The 27320-nt window shown below is 51.8% G+C and overlaps 1 protein-coding gene across 3 annotated transcripts in view; it reads right to left on the bottom strand.

Annotated features, from left to right (window-relative positions):
* TACC2 (transforming acidic coiled-coil containing protein 2) overlaps positions 1-27320 on the bottom strand; it is a 191952-nt gene that overhangs the window by 15629 nt on the left and 149003 nt on the right. For 2 of the 3 annotated variants that reach the window (XM_028121809.2, XM_028121807.2), the window contains exons 5-10: positions 22617-23928; positions 18771-18831; positions 17442-17640; positions 11012-11073; positions 9786-9901; positions 8367-8538 (exon numbers count right to left, since the gene is read on the bottom strand). In XM_028121809.2, the coding sequence (XP_027977610.1) occupies positions 8367-8538; positions 9786-9901; positions 11012-11073; positions 17442-17640; positions 18771-18831; positions 22617-23011 (1005 nt within the window). In that variant the 5' untranslated portion in view covers positions 23012-23928. Of the gene's footprint in view, positions 1-5961; positions 6052-6950; positions 7092-8366; positions 8539-9785; positions 9902-11011; positions 11074-17441; positions 17641-18770; positions 18832-22616; positions 23929-27320 lie in introns of all 3 variants that reach the window. The other variant, XM_088019900.1, reaches the window with a different exon arrangement.

The raw sequence follows: 27320 nt of genomic DNA on the forward strand, positions 1-27320 counted from the left end.
CTGATCATTTTTGTAAGACTGTCTGCATTTCAGTTTGGAGGGGGGTGGGGCACGTGTTTAGCTCTGTTTGAAAGGACACGCTCATACAAAGCGTAAGGCCTACCGAACCTATCAACCAACGTCACCTACAAAAGCTAGTTTCTGGATGCCTCAAGGGAAGAGTTACTTTGCAGCTACGTTGCCTTAAGTTTGCTGTGTCGACGGCAAAATTGAAATCTGGATCAATGACAATATCCACATTTGTTGGTAAGGCCCTCAACAAGTGGTGGGATTCCCCACCCCCACCCACAACCGACACTGGTCTGACTGCCCAAGACAGCCACTAGCCTCCTGGAAGGGAGAGAGGAGAGGCCCGCGGTTACTCTTCCTCCCTTTGCACAAAGAGCTCAGCCATTTCCATCACACTTGAAATGCCATGTTAGGAGCATCATCAACCAGCACAGCGGGGGCCAGCGGTCTAATTCTACTGCAAGAGACTCCAAACCAAGCACACTCTCAGTCCTATGCATTAACCTCCTGGTGCTGGCATGGCTGCCAAGGCAAACCTGATTCCTAGAGTCCAATTCGATGTGGAGTAATGGTGATCTGCCAGTCAGAGTGTGACTGCAGCTTCCTGGGGAAATGGATGAGAAGTGAGCAGGGAACACTACACCCAGGTGGAGGAGAAAGAGAGATCTGGAGAAAGAACAGGGAGGGCTGGTCTTGGAAGTGGAAGCAGACAAGATTAGAGACCCAACAAGGAGGGGGAGGGGCACCCCTGAAGGTACTCTCTCTTCCATCGCAAGAACAGGCAACCTCACCCCACTACTGGATCAGAGAACATGACCTTGAAATGACTTAGAAAACTCAGGCAGAAATTTAATGGATAGGACTGGAGATGACACAGTTAGGCCCAGTTAGTTGTACACATGCATGTTTGAATGACATGGTTTTGGTTGTCCTAAAGGTGGGCTTGGGTTTCACTGGCCCTGCCCGGCCTTGCATATTTGGGCTCCCTGCACAGGGGGACGCGAATGATTACTCCCATCAGAGAGGGGAGGGAGCACACTGAAGGACCAGGAGACACACTGTCCTGTCAAATGGGATGCCATGATCTTTCCATCCTCAGGTCCTAAAGCAGCCTCCATTACAGGTGACCAATGCACAGAAGCAGGCGGGCTGACCTCTCAGAAGCAAGCATGCCATCAGACCATAGGTGTGGAGCCCCTCCCGTGCATGGGTTCATCTCTGCTGTCTGAAATGTTTTCAAGGCTCTACTTGTCATATGGGAAACTTCTCAGGAAGTAAATAGAAAATTATACCCAGGGGTCTTGTTTTCGACTCAGGTCATGATCTCAGGATCATGAGATCGAGCCCAAGGGCCTCCTTGGGCTCGGCGCTCAGCCGGGAGTCTGCTTAGGACGTGCTCTCCCTCTCCTCTGCCCCTCCCCCTGCTCGCGCTCTGTCTCTCTCTCAAACAAATAAGTAAATAAATCTTGTAAAAATTTTTTTTAAAAAAAGAAAATTATACCCAGACAATAAGGCGCTCTTTGTCTTCGTGGAGGAAATTCATAGAGGAAAGATTCTGAAGAGGATTGGGAAAAAAAAAAAAAAAACCAACAAAACTGTTGCTGTCACTTTTTAAGTAAAATAATGTATCCTTTGAAAAAAATTAGAATAAAATTTCAAAATGGAAAGAACACTAGACACCATCTAACGAATCGTGGGCCTTTGGAAGATGAAAAAAAAAAAATGGAAGATTTAAGGGATTTGGCCAAAAGATTTCCCAGAATGAGATTCAGTTCTGACTCCAAACAAGCCAGCTCTCTGAAGTGCGAGGGGAAATGAACTACAACTAACTTTATCATGCTGGGCAGAACCGAAATCCGACCAGTGCAGGAACTGATGATCTTAAAGCTGCCTAAGTCCTTTGTACAACAAGGAAGGGAATGAAAAATAAATACGTTAATGAGCTTTCTAAGTAAACACAATGGTTAACCACCACATACAGTGACTCATGATCACCTTTCACCCCAGCCACCTGGTGTTTTCAATAAAGGAACAGATGACTTCAGAATCCATTTGAATTACTGCCTGGAGTATCTGCATGTTAATGAAATTCAAGGTACACACCCTGGTTTTCTCTTACAACCAAGAATCATTTCTAACAGAGATAGGTTTGTTTCTCGCTGATATTTTAACATCAGGCTTAGATTAAGCTTTGCTTCTCCTGCATAAGGCCCCACTGGCTGCTTTGGGGGAGCCCAAAAGCCAAGAGAATCACAAATTAAAATGTGAAATGGCCACGACTCGGAAAGAGCATGAGCCTCTGGAACCAACTTCCAAACCCTCAATCCACTCACTCACATCTGGGTCCCTCAGGGGACCCTGAGGGTGCCATCACCCTCAGACCTGCAGACCGCATGCCTGGGGCCTTTCTGGCCTTGCAGTCTTGCCACTTACCCAGGCTCACAGTCCTCCTCATGCCTGGTTCCCTGTTGCTAGGCCTCAGGGGAAGCTGACACCTGGAACCAAGGCGGAACCACAGCAAGCTGGGCCATGGTCATGGAGAGTGGACCAGGGGCTGGGCCCTTGGGGGGGTATCCAGGCTATGTGGCGCCAGGTGGGGCAGGAGAGGGGTCTCTCCTTGGGGAGCTGCAGCATCCAAATTTGACAGCAGCTTGGGATGACAAACAGGAGGAAGACACTCAGTATGTGCCCTACTTAAGGCCCACAGGAGGCACCACCAGCCACCCAACTGGCCACTCCTTCCCGCTGAGTCAAGACATGGCCTCCAGCCTTCTCACCACAGGCTGTGAGCGATGACCGCCAATTCCCCAAACCGGCAAAAAGAAGCTGAAACCCAGGCGCCAGGCCTCTGTCCCTGCTCTTCAGACATCACGTTGTGAAATGCCGGGGGTGGTGGGTGGTTTCTGGACACAGCACTAGGGAAGGAACCCCTGCCGTCAGGCCACTCACCAATTCAGGTTGTCCCAGACCTAACTCCGTGTCCGCCCCCCCCCCCCCCCCCGCCCCGGTAAAATCCAGGTCTGCCTTTATCGGCCAGGACTCCTGGAGAAGGAGAAAGATGAAGCACCCTTTCCCTCCCCAAGGGCCTGCTTCTGGGACTTCCTCTGGTCCTGAAGCTTGCCATTTGTATGATCCCTGTTCCCACATGACCCAGGCACATCCTTCATTCTTTATATCTGGGTCCCCTCATCCAGAAAGGGCAATGGCTTTAGGGATCGCCACAAGTATCTGTTTATACACGGATTAAATCCATCCCCCACACAGCTTGTGCCCCTCGCAAAGCCACAGAGAAAGGACATTGCTGTTCTACCCATCCTGTTTACATTCGGGGCTGTTGTACCGTACAGCCGGCCACCCTGGTCAGATGAACCCCAGGAGGATACAACTGAATTCACTTGAGCCAGAAGTGTGTGGAAGACACAGTAAGGAGCTCCAGCCCAATAACCCCAGCCCCACGGAGTCTTCCTCATCTCTTCACGTTTTCTGACTAAGGAAGACAGGAAACCCCACCGCGGTCCTTCGAAGGTCCGCTCAGCTGGCTTTCAGTCAACAGGGAAATGTCAAGTGAAGCTGCTCAAGGAGTGACCAGAAACCACCGCCACCATATTTCATGTTGCTTTCAGCCTTCCAAGTGATTTCTTTTTATTCCGAGTGATTTCATTTTTGTGTTAGCAACAGTTTAAGACCATGCTGCCAAAAAGACTGGGCTAATGTCACCTGCAGCTGAAATTTATGGGCAGAAAAAAGAGCAAATTGGATACACAGCTGCTGTTTCTCTTTGTCTACATCAGCAATTTCCAGTGCAGGGAGGGGCGATCAAGCGTCTACGTGAGCAAGAAACCCACAGGAACCTAAAAAGTGGTACAAGTTACCATGGCAGAGAAAAATGCTCCTTACTCTCTCAGACAGCGTTACCCCCACCAACGTTTCTTCTAGCAGATCCTTCTGAAACACATAAGGAGGTGGCTGGGTCTGTCCCTCCGACCCACACACAGTGGATTCACGTCTCAATATTTTCTACATCAAAAGTGGGACATGGGGTCTGAGAACTGACTATCATTTACAGGGAGTCAATGGGCCAGCCAATATTTGCCGACTGTCCTCTCTCATGCGTCCCCAGAGGAAGGAGGCAGGGGGGCACCAGGCACTCCAGAACATTCCACACTCCGTCTGAACTCTTACTAGAACATGCTCAATCCTGCCTCAAACTTCTGGACAGGAATATACTGTAGTTACGGTGGCCAGACCTGAAGCCATTCATTCTGTCCTTAAGCCACTCCCCAGAGATATCAAGAAATAAATCTAGTGGGGAAACAAATCCTCACTGCTTGATGCTTTCTAAAAATCTTTCTCATGGAAACTAAACCCAAGCTCATGGGTTAACAGCAAGAACAAGGACGTCAGCAACGTGTATTAACGTTCTCGTCCCTGCCCCGGGGCCCAGCATTCCCAGTCTGACACCCCCAGTGTGACCACCTTTTCACCGAGAGATTCTCTGGGAGGGAGCCCCCCCACCTTGCGGACAGTTCCCGGGGGAACCACATGAGCAGGAGCAGCCCATGAACTCCTGATCCTGTACCAAGTGAGCTATTCCTTGAGATGGGACAGGCAAGGGGCTCCCATTTGGAGCCTGGAGTCCCAGTTCCCGCTGGGTCAGTAAATCACTCTCAGACCTCGGACCCGTTCCATGACTCCACTTCCCCATCTGTAAAATGGGACCTGGACCCCCCCCAACCCCGCCCCTATAGTAGAGATGCTGTGAGTGTCCAATCTGGTAACAACGGCAAAAGTGAAGCTTTGCTACCCAGAGCCACTGTCCTTTACTGCACACCTACTGTGTGCCAGGCACGGCACCGTCCTCCACACAGCATCTGCAGCCCTTACAGTAAACCTGCAAACGCACCGTTAGTAGCCTCATCTCAGAGCTGCAAAAACAGAGGTCCAAAGAGGCTCACCAACACGTTCAAGGCCACAGAGCGTGCTGGGCTGCCCAGTGCAGGCTGCGGCATGGGGGTGGCCACAGCTCCCCATCAGCCTGGAGGGGCGGCCTGAACCTCAGAGGGGCCACAGTTTTACACACCTTCAGCAACTCATTCAAATTGTTAAGAAAAATTACTCCAAACTTAGAAGCTAGGCAAAAAGATTTCTGCATGCTCTGTCAGTATCTTACTCTACTCTAGAGCGGGGCTTGCCCAACGATGGCGGACGGGCCAAATGGCCCAATGTCCGCTTTGGTAAAGAGGGTTTTACTGGAACATGGCCACACCCGTTCATCTACACATTATCTGTGGCTGCTTTGAGCTACAACGGCAAAGCAGAGTAGCTGCGGCAGAGACCAGATGGCCCGCTAAGCCTAAAATATGTACCATCTGCCCTTTATAAGAAAAGGGTTGCTTTTCTGTAATTCTATTGACTTTGGCCTAAGGGCCCGTCCGAGGTTTCAGGAAGGTCTCGGTTTCACTATTTACTATTGATTAGGGTCCGGGCTCAGTGCGGTTAGATATCCACTAGTAGAAAACAGAAAATTTGCAAATGATTTTTGTTCAGTAGAGAAGCAAATGGTTTTTGCAGAACACAAACAAACAAAAAGCCTCCAAGGTTATAGTCCATTGTCTTGTTTAGCCAGCATTAACCAGTTTTACACTGAACTTTGCAGTAAGACTGCAATAAGATGCTGGACCTCTTTGTTCCACTGACTCTGTATCGGGTTCTCCCATTCTCCTCCATTCAACCTGCTTTACCACCCTGCTGTTCCCTTCATTACCGAGGTAAGCAGATCTTAGACATGTGCTCAGCGTCTATATATGTGAGAGTTATGCTTTTAGTGTTTCAGAAAATTTTATGCTACTTTGTAGGACCCTGGCATTGCCTGCTTAGCCAGTGGTTAGCAAAGGAACTTCTGGACCACACCACATTCTCAAGAGGCAGCGCACGGCAGCAGCAAACCCGTACCTTGGTGTCCTGGCGGCTACGGGAAGCCAGGGCAATCTGCCTGGCTAGCTTCAGGGCTTCTATCCGCATGACGGCAAACTCTAACTCCTCCTGTCCGAGGGGTGGGGGATGAGCAAATCGCAGGGGAAATGCATCAAGACAGGATGTCAATGTGTCCCACATCCAAGAAATGAATGTGCCACGTGAATGTGTCATGACAGGTACTCAGGAAAAACACACGTCTGGCTTTCTTGCACAATTAACACCTCAGCAGATCATGAAATAAGTGTTTAATTTCTTTTCTTTCTTTCTTTTTTTTTTTTTTCTGTAATTGCCCTTCGGAATGTCTGTCGGGAAGGATCGTGTGGTCAAATATGAGATGATTTTTATAATGGGATCAAAATTTTTACTGCACTGTTTCCTTCGATTTTTTTCCTTTTTGTTTCTTTAATTAAGTCAAGATGGTCAACAGTTTCCATGAATGGTTTTGCATTCTCAAATGACTGTGAACAATCTGTCCAGGTTTGCTCTGAAGGTCTTAGTCTAGAGGGTATCAAATTAAGTTGTCAAGTTTAAGGCACAGAGTACTAATTGTTTTGGTTCCAGATGCGAGACCGAGTCCAGATGTTATCTCAATGGGAGTCTGAGATAGCTTCCCCTCGCATATATATGAACAGCTTGACTCGATGGTGATCTAATACCCTTGGTTCTGTGAATAAATCACAGAAACTGCTTTTGGGGTTATCAAAACTTCTGAAAAATGACTGTTTGGGTCCAATTTCCCATTTGAAATACAAATGGTTTGTCCCATATGTAATCACACAATTTATATTATTTTGGCATCTTGGATCAAGAACACCCATACATCAGTCTTTGAGGGGAAAGGGATTTCATTTGGAGCATTTCCAGCAATACCTCGTTAGATCCTGCCTCACTGCATTTGGGGTTCGGAGTTCATTCTCTACTGAGGTTTTCACAAACTCCCAAAAGGTCACACGTGGGCTACAAACCTGAAGTTTCTGGGCAAATACTGGGGGGTTCTTTTCTGCTAAGTCGGGTTCCAGATAGTCAAGCGCACCACAGAGAGAGGCTGGATGAGCTAGCCTGCTGAGAAGGGCGTCAGCAGAGGCAAAGGAGCCCTCAGGAGCTGTCTGAAGGCCGGCAGAGGACACAGAGGAAAAATAGAGGAGACACAGAGTGACATCGATTCCGAGCAAGGACCACGCACCTAGCTGCTGGACATTTCTGACTTAAGGCTAAAGAGAGTATTAATTAGGTGCCACTACTTTCCTTTTCATCCTAATTCCCACCTGCTGACGATGGGCATCTTGAGCTTGACAGGCTCCCCACCCACCCCCACCCCCCGCCCCGGAAGCACAGGCTTAGGTGCCCGCCCACCCCCACGCCACCCTCGCTCCCTAACCAATCGGTGGGAGGAAAGTCACCATTTACTTATTTATTTGAAAATCTCAGTGGGGGAGACAAGGCAGTTGATGGGTTTTCCAAACATAATATAACTCATCAAGAAAACACCTCCAAGTATAAGTGTCAAAGGTTTTGATAAAGGTCATTTTCTAAATAACAGAAAGACGATTTCAAATGAAAAAGTGTTTCTGGGTAGACTGGGAAGACTCCAAGGTCAGAAGCCAACTTTGTAGAAGTTGAGTCATGCATGAGTTCTTCCATAGTGTGTATTTGAGAGACTGAGTCACATCTACTTTCTTCTTGCTTACTAATATTTTCCAAGTATTCAACTGCCACACAGCAGGTGCTCAATAAATATCTGATGCGTGAGAAATGAATGGTCTACGAATATAGAACAACAAAAGTTAACACTAAAAGTAACTAAGCCAGTGGCTTCAAACCCTCTTGGGGACTGCTGGGAAGGAGGTAAAAGAGAGAAAAGTAAAACTTCACCTAGAAGGATGGCCCATTTTAGATGTTCAGGGGGTCTATCTGCTCTGCAAGGCTCCAGAGGGGTTGGGAAGGGAGGGAAAAAAATAGGTATGTAAACAGGAGGGACTTCTCATCACCAACGCCCAGGAAAACCAAGTGTTTCCCAAAAGGAGTGTCCCCTGCCCTACCATTCTCTGCCCCCTGACCCAGAGTACGGAGAAGCAGGGTACAGACTGATGTCACCTCCAAAGCAATAGTTCAGCCCCAAGGGACTAAAGTGGAAATCAAGAACCCCGAAGGCAAATAAAGCAGTGAGGTAAGAACTCCAAACCACACTGGTGAAGATGAAGAGCTTTTCTCTCATGGCTAGGGTGTGGGGTCTCCGAGGCTGGCTTCTGTGGTCCAGGGACGGGGGGCGGGGGGGGGGGGAGCCCACGCCATTGCTCTGAAGGGCTGAACCCTTTGGTGATGGGACCCAGCTGGCCCAGGCCTCGGCCCCAGTGATCTTGGGCCCTTCCGACCCCACTTACAATTTCAATCGCGTCTGAAGCAGTGCCCAAGGTCATGACCTCCAGCTCCTTCTGGGAGGATTTCTCTGGCACCTGCAAGTGTGGCTCTTGGTTGGGAGCCAGTCCTCGTGTGACAGGATGCTGGATCTTTGCCCCAGCATTGACAAGGGCTTCAGTTTCCTCAAAACTTGACCTGAGGAAGAAAAGAGCACCTTTATTTGTCTCATTGGAAAGCCCACTGAAATTGACCAGGATGCCCCGACGCAATCACCATCCCAAGGGATCCTGCACTTCCGGAGCCGCGTTCCCGGAGGGAAACTGGGCCGGGTGTTGGGTGGCCTGGGAGCCTGTAGGCTGGAGAGCCTGAGGGAGAGGGTGGTCCAGCCCCACCCCAGGGCCTGCTGACAAGGGAGGGTCGGGAGCACAGACGCCACTGGCTAAGGGCACAAGCTGGAGTTAAGCAGACTGCCCGTCCCTCGGCGTGCACCCTTGCACAAAGGCACAAGTCAGCTCGGCTACAGGTGGCCTGAACATGCGACAACATGTGTCCTGCATCTCAGTTTCTTTTTCCGTAGGGCAAGAGATGAGACAGGGCTCGGTGAAGGTCAAGGGAGATACTGCCTGCATGTGAAGCACCCGACATGGTCCCCGTCACCATGACTATTGCTGGGACATCACCACCGTCATTCTCAATACCCTGGGTGGATTCGGAAGTCAGTTCGGGAAATCAAAGCAAGAGCTTTCCCTCCCACTCAGAGAGAGGGGCAGTTAAGGGGATGGGAGGGTCGCAGCCCCAGAGCGGTGCCCCTCCCTTACCCCATCCAGCACCACACGGCTCAGAACAGGACCATAACCAGTGCTAATTCACAGCCACGTTAACAGTGAGTGAACGTCTACCCAGCACTTCGCTTTCCTTATAGCCTCTCTGTTTCATCCTCCCGGTGGCTTTGGAGGACAGGCACCCCCAGCCCCACTGCACAGTTGGGGGGGTGCCTGGAAGACTGAGAGCCTCATTTAGTCCTCATGAAATTCCTACAGGGTCCGTTTTATGACTACCCTCATTTTACCCACGAGGAGACGGCAGCACAGGAGGGTCAGATAACCTGCATCGGGTCACACAGTCAGTAAGGGGTGGAAGTGGGACTCTGGGGCTGAATGCTGCAGCACGCTGCCTCCCCAGGGGACGAACCACAAGACAACATTGTGTGTGCACTGGGTGGGGGGGGGGGCGTGACTGAAGGGGCTCACGCATTCAGCTGTTAACCGGACAAAGGGTAGCCTTACCGGTAACACCCCCACCCCGCTTGTATGTCTGTAGGGATCCTCAGAGACCCGGACGTGGGCTCCCTGAATACATCAATGCAGATGAAACCACACCGGGACAGCAGTGCCACGGTGCTCAGAGCCCGACCCGAAACACTCTTCTCATGGAAGCCGTACCCTGAACACGGCGTCGGGGACTCTGACGTCCGGACCGGGGGAGACTTGACCGGGCTCTCCTGAGAAGCATCAAACATAAGGTACAGGGCCTGCTTCTTCGGGGCGTCATCGTCCTGCTGCAGGGATCAAAGGCACACAAGTCAGCTCGGCTACAGGTGGCCTGAACATGTGACAGAAATAAAAACCAGAGCTCTTTCCAACAGAACAAATAACTCATCAGGGAAAAGCCTCCATTCTTCTGGGGCCACCCAGAAGGGAGGAGCAAGCCAGTGCTGGCCAGGGGAGAGGAGAGGAAAAGGGGAGGGAAGTTGTGAGCGTGTGCTGCTGACAACAGTGTCGAGGGGAGAGGGATCATAATGGTGTCGGGGTGCTGCACGCTGTTCAGTCCACCAGCATTTACTGGCCACCCGTCTGGATGGGCAACCGTGCGGCCACTGGGGACAAACACAGGGGTAGGCAAGCCCCCAGCCTAGGCAGTGCCCACAGTCAGGTGGGGGGTGGGGGAACGAGCATGATGGCCCAGTGTGGTGAGCGCCTCCAGCATGGGCTGCTGACTGCGGGTCAGAAGCCGCAAGCCCAGCATCTACAAATGATGCAAGGAAAGATAAAGATAGGAGCAGTATCTCCGGGCCAACAGTCTCACAGCAAGCCCTTCTGGGGCCTCGGGGCCTCAGGGCCTCGGACAGCATCACTGGACAAAGGCACAGCACAAGAGGCCATGCTCGGAACCAAGTGCCCTCCAGGCAGTAGACAGGGAGCCAGGGAAGACAGCTACCCGTCGTAGCCACTTAAAAGCGAAAGGGATGGCGGGTGTGGGGGAGAGAGACTTCTTGCCAGAAGAGCCGATCTTCAGTTACATAAAGCAATTAATTTGAAGGAAACAGGTAATAGGACACCTTAAAAACCACCAAACCACTGCTACACCCTTTTAAGGAAATCTCTGACTAGTTCTTTCTCTGTCTGGGTAAGTAATGATGCAGGAAGCCTAACTGCATTCTCTTTGCTCACTTAAAATGCCATGTGAAGTGGGCCGAATACAAACCTCCAACCCTCAGTCCCAGTTCACCCCTACTGTGCACCCAGTTCACCCCTACTGTGCACCCAGGACGCTGCGGGCACAGAGGACCCTGGATCTGGGACCCGAGCTCAGGAAGAGGCCAGCGCCTGCATTTTCGCGAGACAAGGGAGGGAAAGCAAGTCCCCTGCTAGTCTGCGGCAGGACTTACAGGTAAGGAGGAGCCGATTTTCTCCATATATTCAATTTCATAGGGGTTTCTGTAATCCAACTCTGCAAAAGAAACAAAAGGACAGTTAGTGTCAGGAAAAAAAATTTAAAAACAAGGAAAGGTTTGGGCCAGGCAGGGTGGGGTCTGGAACCAGACTCTAAACTCTGAGCCTAGCCACGACTCGAGGTTTCCGATTCGGCTGGAAGGGGAGAGCAGCTCAGCCATCTTCAGACCACTCGTAAACCACTTGCGACAAAGGGGCTCCTGCCATTTGGGCGCCTAAGAGTCCAAGGGAATTAAGTCTGAGCAGGAACGGATCTGAGCGCTATGCACCGAGTTTTCAGAACAGTCTATTTTGAGTGTTGCTTTTCTCTGTGTCTCACGTGCAACGTGGAGAATGTTCCCACATCCTGACAACATTCGGAACTGGCCCCACCGCGGTCCCTCTCTGAGAATGTAGCCCCGGCCTTACTCCGAGGCAAGGGAAGAACATACATCATTCCTGCACTGCTGCTTGTGGAGAGGCTTTGCAAGTCACCTGGAACACTTCCTGAGATCCTGCCAGTGCCCGCAGGGCTGGTACAAATAAGATTTTCAGACGCAAAGACTATGAGAGTCCAATTAGGTAGAGAAATGACCTATTTCAAATTGACTGGAAGGGAAACTTGAGAGGCTCTCACTGGAGACAAGAAGTCCTGGGTCCCTCAGGTCCCCGGGCGGGGGTTCCATGAGGATACCCAGCTCTGCCCCTCAGCGGAAGTCCCTGTCTACGGAATGGATTCCAAGCACGCATGACGTGCTGGGCACGGTGGATGTGGTGGTGAACAAAACCGGAAACAAAATCCTCAAGGAAGCCACATCCACAGCTACCAGATGGTTCTTTCCTACTTGAGAAGGAAACCAAGAGGTCACAAGTGACCCACTCAGAAGGCAGCTCTACAAGAGCGTACGTGGCAATCCCTAATGCCTGCATTCTTTTTTTTTTTTAACATAACATGGAAATAGCCGTTCTGCTTTAAAGCACCTCTATTTCTGCATATGGCTGAAGGCATCGCTTAAACAATGATTCCGTAATATGAGCTTTAAGATGACACATCTCCTGGAAGACCATCCCCAAACCGGCAGGTGTGCGGGGATGTGGCCATATGAACTCAAGCACTGATCACACATGGACAACTCTTCAGGAGTTTCTGAATCTCCCTGATGAAGCCAATGCCTCCTTCCAGTGGGCTTGGCCTGCCCAGGGGTTCGAAGACGGTTTTGTGCATTAGCGGCCAGAAAGACCCCATGCGTCCCTCAGGCCTCTGCCCTGATTTGTGCGTCACCCTGGAAGAGCAGAGACTGACGCAAACCCCACGTGGCTGGGCTGCAGCTTAGCGTCTGGGACTGGAATGGGCATCCTTTCTTAGGACGTACAAGTATTTGTTTATGAAGACTTCCTGTCTTCCTCATCTGGTAAAGGAGAGGTAAGCTAGGGATGGTGAAAGACAAAGTGATTTCTAGAGCCACCTCCAGATCTCTCACTTTCCAGATGTAGGACTTCGGGACTATTATTTTATTGTCCTAGAGTTTTAAGTTGAGAAGATAACAGTGCATCCGTTGCCTCCTTCTCCAAGGTTATCATTATTAGCACCAAGGAATTATTTAACCCTAAATTACTTAACGAAACCCTTCAGCACACCCACAATGGCATAGAGCACGCAGGATGCACCCAACAGGCTAAGAGCCACCACAGAGATATTCCCAGGGACCGAGGCCCTGGGTCCATGCCCAGCTCCGGTGACCAGCGCGGCTCGATCAAGCATCCCTCCTGGAACTTTAGCTGGTCCCCTGGCAGCCGATCAGGGGGTGTTTCAGGTCACCGAGCTCATTTATCTGCCTTCTTTCCCACCTGCCAATGGGGTCTCCCTTCCCACTGCCCGGTGCCCCGCATCCCGCCCTTCAGAGGCAGCAGATGACAGTACAACAGTGGGGGATTATCTGACCCCCCACCCCGAGGAATGTCTGCATCGTAGCGTGTGTGGTTACAGGAGGCCCGCACTCTACGCAGGAACTTCAATCCCTGGTGATGCCGGGAGGGGTTCCTTCAGCACATGGCCTGAAACTGCCAATCGTAGCCATTTGGGGTTCTCATGTATAATTTACAAAATGACCCAGGGGCGCCTGGGGGGGGTTCAGTCGGTTAAGCGTCTGCCTTCGGCTCAGGTCATGATCCCAGGGTCCTGGGATCGAGCCCCACGTTGGGCTCTCTGCTTCTCCCTCTCCTTCTGCCCCTCCCCCCCCACCCACTCGTGCTCTCTCTCTCAAATAAACGAATAAAGTCTTAAAAAAAAAAAAAGGGCCTGGAAAAGATGTGAAGAAAAACAAACCCTCTTCTTGTCATCCATATCATCTCCTGTGCTTTCAGGGAACATCTTCCTGAACGTTGTTTTCAAAATTTCTCTCATCTGCTTTCAATGCTAAGCCTCAAAGGGTGAGCTTGGAGGGGGAGCCATGTCCGGCGTCGGCTGTCACACGCAGCCGGGGGGCTGGGAAGGGTGATGCCAGTTACACCATGTGGCCCAACACCTTTACCTCCAAGAGAAGAGGCCTCTCGCTAAGGCATGTGCTGCCTCACACCGTAGAGGCCCAAAGTATTTTTTTTTTTAAGATTTTATTCATTTATTTGACAGAGAGAGAGGGAGAGAGCACAAGCGGGGGGGGGGGTGGCAGGCAGAGGGAGCAGGGTCCCCGCGGAGCAGGGAGCCCGATGTGGGGCTCGATCCCAGGACCCCGGGATCATGACCTGAGCCGAAGGCAGATTCTTAACGACTGAGCCACCCAGGCGCCCCCCGAAGGTATTTTTAATGGGTCCTGCCATCTCTGAGGGCTGCTTCTGGTGATCATTTCATGCTGGTCAACACACCATGAGAGGGCCCAGTGGCTGCCCTCTGACCCCAACTTCCAGAGCTTGGCTGGGAACCGGGCAGAAGCTGGAGGATGCGGTTGCGTCCAGATGGTCACTCCCAGGGTCGGGGGGGCCAAGTCCCTGACTACCACTGCCTCCTGACTCGCCGACACAACGCAGCTCAAAGTGTCTACGTTTTGCAAAAAAGCTAATGATGTCAGGTAAGAGTGCTACCACGTGCTGTACAAACCTAAGGGATTGTGGCCAGGTATATTACAACGGCTCATGGCTGGTACTTCTGGAACTCTTAACATAAGTGATGGGAGAAGAGACCCTTTGTTAGAGGACAAGGACACTGCTCCCCATGTCCTGTCACTCTTCTGAATGTCCGTAGTGTGACAGCGATGGTGTCCACCACAGAAGAACAGTTAGGTTCCTGAGGGGGACGCCTTCCCCACGGTTGGAAGCGGGAAGGTGAGGCTGGATGTCGCTGCGTGTTAGGGAGACAGGGTTGCTGGGTGACCCTCAAAGGCCCACCCCGACTCCGTGAATCTAAAACACTGCTCTCCTTGGGTCTCTCGGACTCGACCTGGGAGAGGCTTTGGAGGCTCCTAATACTTGCATCCCTACGGACCACACGGACTAAGTTTTTTTCCCACTACGTTTCCAAAGATTGCACCAGAAGAGGCCATTTACGAAGCAAGCGTCCGAAGAAAAACACTTATAATTGCCAATCTGACTTTCTAATGAGTGGGAGATGATCAGTGTCGCCACCATGAGCTGCTGTCATTACTGCCCAGACACGTCATTTTAATTAGCTGGGCATCTTTCTAAACCAGTTCCATCCAGGTTTCTCAGACTACTCAGACAGCGTGAAGCTCTTGTGGACCCAGGTAGGGAAGCACTGCTGAGTTCCACACCCTCTTTCTGGAGACGACGAGAGGAAGCCTACAGGGTGCTCACGTACAGGAGCGTGGTGGGCGAGAGCAGGAGGCTTCGGAGTCAGGCAGCTCTGATCTGCGGGGGCCAGCCCCACATTGCTCAGCAAGTTGTAACGGTGCAAAGCCTGTGCTTTCTTGCTCCTAGGTGAGGAGGAGCAGAAATCCACTCTCTAGAACTGAGAGAACGAAATGAAATCATGTGTACGAGAGCCTCAGCGGGGCTCAGAGCGCTGCACCAGTGACAGCTCGTAACTATTGTCACTTAGAGAACTGGCCCTGTAGTAAATACCTGGTCAGGGGCTCATTATTTCTAACCCCAAATCTCATTCCCTGTGATTTGTGACTTCCCTGTAATAAAGCTTCAATCACAGCCACAGCTCTGGCCAGATTCTTTCTGGGGATGACATCAGCACCCCAGGGGCATGTCTGGACTTGACCTCAGTAAGTTAACAGGAAAGATGATCCCAAGTGGGGCTGGGCATCCAGTTTCTACATCCACCTGCTGGCGGGAAGCAGGCTGTATTACAAAGGTGAATGCAGGGTCGGCACCTCCTGAAACTCTAACTGTCCCTTATACGTACAGATGATGGATTTCTGACTGCCCGCCAGTTGTAATTTTGGTCGGGATTTCCCGAATCTTCCCAATTATTTTCTAAGGAGGCAGGTTTCATAGAGCTTTGTTTCAAATGTACAGATTTACCTCTTTGTTGAGTTTCTGCAGAAAATAAGCAATGATCAAATATGTCACTGAGCTAGTGAGGTGTCTGTTTTGGTTCCATGTCAAAGATGAACAAACATGCTAGCATGGATTGGGACACCTACTGGCTTAACAGGTATTATTAGGATTTTTATATTTTCTATTAAAAATGCATGTATTGGGGTGCGGGGATGGCTAAGTCAGTTAGGCGTCTGCCTTCGGCTCAGGTAATGATTCCAGGGTCATGGGATGGAGCCCCGCATTGGGCTCCCTGCTCAGTGGGGAGCCTGCCTCTCCCTCACCTTCTGCTTGCCGCTCCCCCTGCTTGTGCACTCGCTGTCAGATAAAAATCTTTAAAAAAAAATGCACATCGTCATCATTACAGCATTAAGTGACCTCAGAACAGCCCGGACCAAACGTGGGAGACAGGGCATGGGGCACTACAGAGGCAGCAAAGCGGGGGCACGCACGGGGCAACGTGGTTCCATCCAGTGGGGCTTGTGGCCCAGGTGTGTGTGCAGAGGAAAGGCCTGAAGAGGGTCAGAAGCCAGGTCCCAGGGCGCCCGGGGTCAGGCTGTAGTGAGATGGTCACTATCAAGCCTCCCAAACCCCAACCTGAGGGCCAACCAGACAGCCTACCAAAAGGCTCTGTTCCACAGAACACACAATGCCAAAACACCCAAGTACACATAACTTAGAGGGTCTTTCCATCTTCAAAGCGTAGATAAGTAGTGTGGTGAGAAGGTACACATCCAACCGCCCCCCCCCCCCGCCAAACGAAATGGACCTCACTCATGTCGTTCGGAGACTTGATGGGTACAAAAAGCAAGCTGCCGAGTGGCCAGGTCATGGAAGAGCGTGCAGAGGAAGCGATCCAAGCTACCCAAACTACCCGCTCTGGGTGACACCACCGCCCGCCTGGAGGGAGCCAAAGGCTGCTTAGTGGAGGTGATGGTTCCTTAGCAGCAGACAAGGTATGCAGGCAAGATTTTCACCTGCGACGGCCTTAATATTGATTTCTACGCATTTTTTTTTTTTTTTTGAATGCTTGGATATTAAGATCTTGGAGACTGAGAACCATCACAACAGTCCTGAGTGCCGGAGGGAAGCTCAGCTCACAGAGGGGTGGGAGCAACAAAGAGCACCATCAGACCAGGAGGAGGTTTCAGGCCTCGGCAGCTTTCCGGATGAGGAAGGAACGTGTGGGAGCCAATACAAAGATTCAGAAAAATCAGTGTTCATGGAATAAGCAGTTTACAAAAAAAAAAAAAAAAAAAAAATCTTGATTCACCAATCATGTTGTGTTGACTTAAGATAGATGAATTTTTCAAAGGATCAGGCAGAAAGCTGAAAGCGAAAATATGTGTAGGAGGAAGAAAGATCTTGACAAGAAAACAACATGCCCGGGGGCCTGTTCAGGAAAACGGTCCTCTTGTTGGCAAGCCTGGGGTGAACCGTCTGGTTTGGGGGCTTGAGTGGAAGGCGTGGCCCCACTGTGGGGCGTCCTGTGGGGCTGATGCACAGTGGTGGCCCCGGGGGACCCCAGGCCTGGGCAGGGATTGACCCACACAGAGCATTTGGCTTGAATGGCACTGCTTGCAGCTGGGTGTGTTTCAAAATCACCCAGGCCCGTAAGAGAGAGTGAGCAAAACTTGAGTGAGCTCAGGATGAGAATCGGGGCCGGGGGGGGGGGGGGGGCCCTGAGCTGACTGGCTCTCAGCTAACATCTCGGGGTTGGGGTATAGCTGGGTTCAAGCCTTAGGCTGTCTTAAAATGCAGGCTTAGCTTGGAGTACCCGGATGGCAAGGCAACCTGGCTTGGAAGTTTCTTTCCTGGTCTCGCACTCCCCAGGGGCAGTGGTCTCCAGGGCAGGGTGGGGGTCTGGCTGGCCACCAAGGTGCTTACCCTCCGTCGGTGAGTTGAATTTGGTGTCATTGACGAAGGTGGACAGGTCCGAGGGCTGCGGGTAGTCCTGTTTGTCAGCCTCCAGATCCACCGTCACACACGTCCACTTCTGGTTAGTGACGGCCAGCTTCTCCTCATCGGTGGCGTGGACCACCGCAGAGATGACCGGCGTTTCCGGTGTCGCCGCTGGCGTGGGGTCCTGGGAGCAAAAGAGAAGCAGTCTCTCCTCTCACACGGTCTCTGCATCCCCAGCGGCACCCGCCCACCTGAGTCTGGGGACCCTCTAACCAGGGCAGGTCCCTATCCAGCTCCTCAGCAGGTCCTCGGACTCTGCTCAAAACGGTCCCAAGGAGGCAAATTCTTTCCTCTGTGAATTCGTGAATTTCCTTTCCTGATGGCTTGTTATTGGGGTGGGGGGCTGACCGTGGGTTTAAAAAAAAAATTGGGATTTTGTGTCCGGGTTATTGGAGACATTCCTGCTCATTCACCTTGAGAAAAAGTAAGGAAATTAACTTATTGGCACTTTTATTACTGCAACTACTGTGTTATGTCCACACAGTGCTTCAGGGCCTGTGAACTGATCTCATCAATATCACCTGTCGATCTGCAATGCCTGTCCCTGGAGGACTTGCACAGAGGGGGAGCAGCTGAGTAGGGCAGGGGTGGGGGGGTGCCCAGAAGTGTTAGAGCAGAGCTGGGACTGGGACCCCAGACCCCTCTCCTGGGGCGGGCTGCCTTTCTGTGCAGCCCAGCCGGACTACGGTCTGCTGGCTGGGACGTCGCTGGCTCAGATGGGAGCCTGGCATACATGCCCGAGGCCAACCCTCCTCGGTCTGTCATGGCGTAGATCTCATAAAGGAACTAGTTAGAGGGGAAAGGGCCCAAACCCCACTTCTTTAGGGCGTGATTTCCTTTATCTCCCCACTTGGATTTTAGTTACATAATCCAGTGCTCTTGACACTCAGTTCTTTCCACTATATATTCATTTACCTCCAAGGACTTTCTCAGTTTAGTATTCATAGAAGTTCTCAGCAGATGAACTGGCCAGAATGGATCAGCATGATTCCCACAGAACCCACCCAACACTTCGGCTGAACATCTATCTTTCTACTCTCGGGACATACTCTGATCTCTTCCAAAGGGAAGGGATCAAAACGATGTCTTGCAAACAGCAAGGGAGCCCCCACGTAGGAGGCAAAAAAGGATGCTGGAAACGTGCCCGTGATGAGCAGAAAAGACAGCTCTGGCTGACCAGCAGGGAATCAAAGCGCATGGGCTTTAGCAGCTTGGGTGAGTGATAAAATCATACATTTCAAGGGAACACTGTACCTGAGAAGGTGGATCAGAGAGAGGAGACCGTTTTGGCGACCTTTTCACCCTGAATGTGTCACTAGAAATAAAATGGAAAATGTGAACACGACAAACAGTGGTACAGAACAGTCCAGAGCTACACAGAGCCGACCGAAGCCACAGCCTCCGGCCTCCGCAGCGGCTAAGAGTCGTCCACGGCCGACGATTCGTCCCAACTTAACAACAGATATTATCGCTGCCCCTGAGGGAAAGAGTCCTCAAGCTGGAAACCTTTTAAAGAGATGCCATTTTGGAGAGCTGGCCCAGAAAATGCAGCTAAATTTAGCCAGAGGTTCTTATTTTAAAAAGCAGATTTTGGTGAGATTCATGTATCCAGATTCATCCAAGAATGCCTGAGCCAAGTGAGGTGCGGGCCAGGGACCTAGATTCCCGACACCGATGAACAGGATCCCATTTACGGACTGGCAGGCCGACACAGCACATAACGAACCACAGCCAGAGCCGTGCAGAAACACGAAGGACCGTTCTGGGTCGTCAGGGAGAATCCCTTCCCACTCACTGGAACTCGAAGCATAAAGGATGCTTCCTGCACCTCGGCACTTCTGGGTGAGATTCCAACCAGAGGCAGGGCCAGGGTGAAGGGATTCTTTTTTTAAATTGTAGTGAAGTACACATAACATACGATTTACCATCCTCAACACTCCAACTTCGGTAGCTTCAAGTCCTTTCACATTGTGCAAGCAATCCCCAGCACTCTGTCCGGGGTAAGATGATTTCTCCACTGTCTACTCCTAACCATGGTGAATGATTCTCTTCTCCCTTCCTTTCTCCTTCATGTAAATAATTAGGGGCAGGGGCAGGTCACTCGAGACAAAGGAAACATCAGATCAGACTTGCGGAGGGGTCAACAAAGGAAAGCATTTTTAGAAAACACTGTTCCACTGAGTCACCGAGTGGTCAGGGGCTCATTTCCCAGGCAGATTGGAGGCCTCCCCACCTCCAGCCTGGCCCCTGGTCTCGGGCCCCTCTGTGGAATGGTCCTGCCCCCAGCAAAAGCAATGGCATTTTTGGGGTGGGGGTTGTCCCCTGACCTTAGATCCCATGGAATGGAGCAAGAATGGAGACATTCCTGCTCATTCACACTAAGAAAAAAGTAAGGAAATTTACTTATTGGCACTTTTATTACTGCAACTACCTTTCCCAGCTCTAAACATTAACTGGATGGACAGAGCAATTTGGCACTCAAGTTCCTCGTGTTCTCTTCAATAGAACGCTCCAACAATGGCATTCAGTCATGAAAAACCACTAGAAATGGTCATTTACAGCATTTATAGCATTTGCCATATGAGCAGTGCAGTCCCAGCCTGAAGCAAATATTTATCCATGCATATAAGTATATAACTGTGTAGTTGAGAGTTGCTAAATGGCTCTAAAAACCTAAAGAAATCCCTTGGGCAGAAACAAACCTGAGAGACTCAACCCTATCCCGGGGGGCTGCTGGATGCCTGGGACCAGGCCAGCTTCCCCTGTAAGGACAGGGAGGCAGAGAGGGTACCTGTCCTGGGGCCCCTGGGAGCTGCCCACAACGTCCCTCCCATGGTGGCAAAGCAGCATAGGCCCAGAGGTGGTTTGCTCGGGTTCCACCGACACCCAGCAGGGTGACCCTCAGATGGCATGCCGGTCGATACCCGGCCTGGTCCCGGGCGACCAAGGATCAGGCCCAGAGCAGGCCGGCGAGGGCTCTCACAGCTGTGTGCTCCACTCTGAGCCAACCTGGCATTTTAGGGGGTCTCAATTAGCCCCACGATCTCCGCTCCATACGTTAGCGTGAACCAGCGACCTTGGGCCACTGCCTGTGGCCGGCCGGCCGGTTATTTCATCGTGAAGCCACAGCGCTTTGAAAGCAATCGGTCACTAGTCCAACTGGAAATGAAAGAATGGAAATGAGAGCTTTTTAAAAAAAAAACGTATGGGTTTCAGATGAAGACATCCAATATGCAAGGGGGGAAAAAAAACCAGTTCCATTCCTGACAAGCAGGCAGATGTTGGATAATCACATTTTCACAGCCAAGCAGTTTTCACTTATGCTAATCACTCTGAAACAGGAACGTAACCTCTGCTACTGGGGAGCCCCCTGCCGCCCCCCCCGCCACCATCCCCGGGCCCAAGGCAGAAATACATAAGCAGCCGCCATGGAGAGGAGATGGAGAGGGCTTGAAAGCAAACAGAAAAGCAGGGGAAAAAGCACAGGTAGGATGAGAGGCAGATTCCATTAAATTTACTTACAACAGAGAACACACAGACATCACATCTTCAACCATCCTAAGACAAGAAGACAAGAAAAAAGAGAGACAGACAGAAGGAACTGACAAAAAAGATCAATCTGCAGACGACTGGTTTTCAGTGGGTTGGGGTACAGGAGCCATCCACCGTGGGTTCTGCTGCCGAGCACGGCCAACGTCCCAGCTTTCTGGAGAGGGGCTGTCGGAGAGCACCTTCGTCTCTTGGTTCCAATTACCCCGTAAGGCGCTGGCGCCCAAAGACCTTTGTCCCACTGGGGTAGGATTCCAAGTCTTCTGCACTAGACGTGAGACCCAGAGATGGGCTGGCTTCCCTGACCTGTTAGCTAGCTCTGATGACAGGGCAGATTGTAACCAAGCTACCTCTGGGGAAGGAGGAGGTGCGTGGTGGCTACAAGCTGGCTCTCATTCCAAAAATGAGAGACCGTGGCTTTGTCACCTGGGCATCTCAGACTTCTGTTCGAGGCTTTAAAAAAAGCTTCCAACACAGCTTTGACGGAGTGTCTAGGAAGGGCCTGGTTGGGGAGCTGATCTCAAAAGTCTTGGGATCCACGGCTAATGTCTGCTTAGAGAACCTGCTCTCAGGAAGCCCCAGGTTCTTCTCAAATGTTAACTCCGTGGGAAGCCCCGAATGGGAGGTAAAAAGGTCACCCTGTCTCAGTTCATACCAGGCGGAGTCTGGTGGTCTCTCCGGCTGAGCTGGCGCCAGAAGCCTGGTCTACGGGTCCTTGTGCTACTGACCATACTTCCCAGGAGGGCAGGAGGAAGGCTCCGAGCACCATCCCCACTATGCTGGGACCCACAGCCTGAGCAGGGACCTGCAGCCACCCAGGTGACAGCTGGGTCTGGGGACTGACTCCAGAGATATTGACCCGGAGTACTGAAGGGTACTCTACTTGGCAAGTGTCTGTGGACAGCAGAACCGATCATGAATGGCCTCCTGGGGACTGTCTTCTCATCGACCCCTTCTGGACCTACAGGGCCTTGGAGTGTTTTCTGCAAAAGATGGCTAGAAAAAGGAATGAAGACCCACGAGGTGCTTCTCGTGGGTGGGCTGGGGTGCAGGGAGGAGGATCCAGGCCAGACCTCTCGCTCCTGGGCCATTAAAGGGCAGACACAAATCCTATAAACTCTTAACAATATTTTAAGGGTAGATCTCCTAGGTGGTAGGCCACCCCAAAAAGTAATTCCTGTGCTAACCAGGGAAAAGGCTAAGTCACCAAAGGGTGGCTGAGCAGGTCTCTACTGGATGGTTCCCTCTCCATGGGCTCTCCCACACTCCCCTGGAGTCAAACGTCGGGACTTCAGCTAAAAGTAATGCATTAAACCACTGTCATAATAAAGCAAAGGATCAAGGACTCTAGACCCAAAGGGGTAGGTGGCTGGGAAATGCCACCACTGTAGGAGAAGAGAGGAAGGGAGACAGGTACCGTGTTGCAAACCTGGCGGCGTTATGGCGCATGGAAGGGCTAGGGCAGCCACGTCCATCCAGACACATGACCCAGGATCACAGCCAATGCACAGCCCCACCTCTGATCTTACCACCTTGCACCCCTGAACTTACGTCTTTAGGGGCGTCTTCTTCTTCTTGGCGGGCTTGTTCAGCCCATCCCCGTCCACTCCATTGGCTTCGATGGCACTGGCTGGGATCTCAAAGGAGGCTGGGGATTTAGAAGGCGAGCTGGGGGTTTTAGAGGATGTCTTAAAAGGGTCAATGGATTCGTCACAGGCGTCTGGGTCAAAGTTGTAGGACTGTTGGGGCAGTGTGGGAGACTCTTGCATTTTTGAGGTGGAAGAAAAAGGGTTAAAATTGGGGTCATCCCACTTGTCAATATCAAAGGTGTAGGTACCTTTAGCAATAGGGATGTCATTGGGTTCATCGGGGGATCTGGGAGGCGAGGCAGGAGTGTTGTCCAGTTTCTCGGGTGTTTTTTTCATCTTTGGCCTCCTTAAGGGCATTTTGGCAACCGGCTTCTTGCCTAGCTTTTTGGTAGGAGGGGGGTTTTCCTGCTGGGTGTCCCAACTACCCTTGTCCTCAGAATAGTCAAACTCCAGCCTCACCGAGAGCCCTTTGACTGGGGAGTCCTCCTGCCCCCCACTCTCCGATGGGGTCACCTCCACCGCCTCCGGAGCCGTGGCAAGAGGCAATGCTTTCCTTCCAACCGGAGGTGAGTTCTGCACTCTGCCACTTCCAGAAGCTGGGGGGATGGCCCCTTCAGCACTCTCGGAGTCCAGAGGGCAGGCAGCCTTGGGCACAGCAGTGGGTTCCAGGGGCGTCTCCTCCAAGAGGGCTGGTACAGAACCTTCTGTCTTGGCCAATTCCGGTTTTGTCTCGAATGCTCGGTTCTCCTCACTGGGGACAAGATTCTCTTCCACTGGTTCTTGTTGTGTCTCTTTCACTGGGGGGGTTTCAGTGGGTTTCTTAGTGGTCTGCTTCTTTTTTAAGGAAGGTGGCCTTGGTTTTTTAGTTCGCTTAAGGGTACTGGAAGCGCTGCTTGAACCCGTGCTGTACGCATCTGGGGCCAGGGCCACGGCCTCGGGGTTGCCTGAGCAAGAAGCACCATCAAAGTCACTAGCTTGCAGGCTGAGAGAGCGGGACAGTGTGGCCTTGGAGGTGGGCACGGAATCCGTGGATTTCCTCCGCGTGTTCACTTTGCATTCCTGACTCTTAGAGTCCGAGCAGCGGGGCTCCAAGGTCTGGAAATCATCCACCAGCTCGATGCTGTCAAAGTCTAAGTTGTAAGTCCCGCTGCTGGCTATAGGCTTGTCTTCATCGAAGACGGCGGAGAAGGAGTGTGACGGGGGGCGGAAGGGGCTCCCTTCCACTGAGCTGCTGCGTGGGCCATCGGGGACGGAGGCCGGCTCAGAACCGCAGCCTGAGGAAGAGGAGGCAAAGCAGTCACTGAAGGACACAGGACACGGGAGCATTTCTCCTCTCGTGCCAGACTGCTACCCGCTAAGCGGAACCCCCAGCCCCCTCCCCTGGGTCCCCACTGGGCGGGCGCGGTGCTGGGCTACAAAGCCTGCTCTCACCCATCACCGGCTCCAGACCTTGGATAGGCTTACCCTCCGGTTCCTCATCTGTAAAATGGGAGTGAGGAGGGCTGTTTAGGGAAGAGCTCAAACCATTCAGTCATTCAAAAAAAAACCTTTACCGAATTCCCAGTCAGGACCAGGCACCATTCTGGGGTTTGGGGAGTCAACAATGAACAAAACAGACCAAATCCTTGCCCTCCTGGAAGTTACATTCTTCAGGGAGAAGACAGTTCAGAAACAAATAAGCAAAAGGTACAGACTGCCCGATGGTAATAAGCACTATGGAGAAAAATGGAGCCAGGGACATTGCAATTTTAAAATAAAGTAGTTGGCAAAGCCCTCCAAGGAGGAAACACTTAAGCAAAGATCAGAAACAAGGTAAAGGTGTGATGGGCGCCTGGGTGGCTCAGTTGGTTAAGCGACTGCCTTCGGCTCAGGTCATGATCCTGGAGTCCCTGGATCGAGTCCCACATCGGGCTCCCTGCTCAGCAGGGAGTCTGCTTCTCCCTCTGACCCTCCCCCCATCTCATGTGCTTTCTCTCTCATTCTCTCTGTCTCTCAAATAAATAAATAAAATCTTAAAAAAAAAAAAAAGGTAAAGGTGTGAACCAGGAGGGTATCTGGCTGGGGGTGGGGGGTGGGCATCACAGGCAACAGGAACAGCAAGTGCAAAGGCCCTGGGGTAGAAGCACGCCTGGTGTGTTAAAGAAATAAGAGAGGCCAGTGGGACTAAAGCAAGGGAGAGGAAGACAGCCATTACCATCATCGAGCTGGCAGAGGTATGGCCCGGGACAGCGCTCCCAAAGTTGTCTTTCACTAATGGGAGTTATGCCCCCAACGCCCACCCCATGCCAGGCTGGGACAGAGGTGAGATAAAACACAGGGTGTTCAGTTAACTTTGAATTTCAGATCATTGAAAAAGGGTTTTCGTATAAATATGTCTTGGTAATGCCTCGTTTATCTGGGATTCAGATTTAACTGGATCTCTTTAAACCTGTATTTTCATTTGCTGAATCTGGCAGCCCTACCCCTCATCCCAACAAGTGGACGTGGTTTGGGAAATGCTTGGCCAAACCTGAACTGGCCTCTTGCTGGATATCTTCTCAGAGCAATTCATGCTCACCACCGCAAACGCCCGGGGGGTGAGTGTGTGTGCGCTGCTTCCCGACTTTGCTCACGAGCAGGTATTTCTCTTGGAGCACCTGGCAGAGAACCCCCGCCCAGGAGATGACAACGCAAGCGAAGCCCAAGCCTCCTGAGTTCAGGAACGGGTCTGACTCATCTTTGTTCTCCCTGAACTGGTCACACTTTCTCTTGCAGGCTCCATAAGCACCTCTATATCGAAGACACCTTCTGGAAGTAGGTCTATTCATGGTTCTAAACCTTCCCGTCTCTCCTGCACCCAGCGCCCCCCAGGCCCTATTTGCAGCAAATGTCCTGGAAGATGGGGGGCACTTCCTTAAAGCCTCACAGTTCTTTCCACGAAGTGATTCTTCCCTCCCCTGAAAAACACTCCAGCTTTCTTCCCCTTTTTAAAAGAAGTCTCCTCCCTGCTTCTTTTTAAAACCAACTCCCTCTCTACTTCTTCCAGGGCCTGGCACCCTCAAGCACCCCATCCTCCTGCCCGGACACAGGGCACAGAGGACTCAGAAGGACCAGAGGACCCAGGGGAACAGGGGCTTTTAAGGGGGCCTTGCAGGAGGGAGAAAGAGCCTCAGCCCACCCGACTGTTTCCAAAGCAAGGCTCACAACTGCCAGTCTCCTCTCTCTCAGGCTGCCCCGGGCCTTCTGAGACCCTTCAGATTGTCAGTAGTTGCCCAGACTCATGCAACATGCAACCATCTGCTCACCATCTGACCCAGAACAAAAGCTCCCTACCTGCTTAACACCCTTTCCTCTTCAGAGCTGACATACCTGAATTAACACATCATGGACCAGGAAACCTAGTCTTGCTACAGGGTGTCTCGGCCTTGGCACTGGGGCCGTATCGGGATGGTGACTTGTCTGTGGTGGGGGGCTGTGCTGTTCACTGTAGGATGTTCGGCAGCATCTTCGGCCTCTACCCACTAGATACCATTGGCACCCCAACCCCAGTTGTGACAACTAAACATGTTTTAGGGGTGCCTGGGTGGCTCAGTCAGTTAAGCATCTGCCTTCGGCTCAGGTCATGGTCTAAGAGTCCCGGGATCATGCCCCACATCAGGCTCCCTGCCCAGCAGGGAGTCTGCTTCTCCCTTGCCCTCTGCCCTTCCCCCCTTCTTGTGCTCTCTCTCTCAAATAAATAAATAAAATCTTTTAAAAAAATGTTTCTAAAAATTGCCAAATGTCCCCTTGAGGGGCACCACTGTCCCTGCCTGAGAACCTGCTGTCCCATTGTGTGGTCATTAAGCAGGTCATTCCACAGGGCCCATTACAGGGCCCGGAAGGCCTGAGTCAGTCTGAAGACTGGGGCCACGAACTACCATGTGGAACCCAACCAGGACCTCAGCAAAGGCCACACTTCCCATGGGGCAGAGAGGAAAGGTCTAGAGCACTCAGGGCATGGTGTCTGCAGTCACCTCCAAGGGCCCCCCATGGGCCTTCCTGGGCAGTTTCCCAGCTAGCCAGCTAAGAAAACTGGCTTCACCCCAGGGGAAAGCAATGGCCCTGGAAGGAAGGCCACCATCGAAGGAGCCCCCCTCTGTTACCACGAAACCAGGTTCACAGGTTCCCTGACCACCTGCTCACACCTGACAACTGCTGTGTCCATCCTCTGCCTCGGGGTACTTAAATACACCAGCTCACTAGACCTGCAGACAGCAGCCTGGTTTCCCAATGGAAGGGAGTCAAGAGGCCTGGGTTCCGATCCCAGAGCCCCTCATGTGCTGCGAGACGGGGGGCGAGGTCTGGAAGCTGCATGCCTCCTGCGGAGGCAGGTGATGCCATCTGACACATAGGGATGCTGTAAGCACGGGGGATGATTCTCGGCTGAGTTGGAGACGACGCTCACAAAGAACCCAGCGCAGGCCTGGCACACGGTGGACACTTACATGGGAGCTACTATTTAACGATGCGACATTTCCTTCCATCCCTCATTGGCCAGTTCGGAGCTCTAGGAACATGGCCACCATACAGCAGCCCCACACTGCCATCTCAAAACCAGGGAAGCTCAGAAAGGGAAGCAGGCTCTCGGAGGACCGGCAGGCTGCCCTCTTCATGTAACCGGTAAGAGAAAATTGGGCTCAGACAAGCT

Source organism: Eumetopias jubatus, unplaced genomic scaffold (assembly GCF_037043125.1).
Source record: "Eumetopias jubatus isolate StellerSeaLion01/CBP00866 unplaced genomic scaffold, mEumJub1_p1.0 scaffold_17, whole genome shotgun sequence".
Lineage (NCBI taxonomy): Eukaryota > Metazoa > Chordata > Mammalia > Carnivora > Otariidae > Eumetopias > Eumetopias jubatus.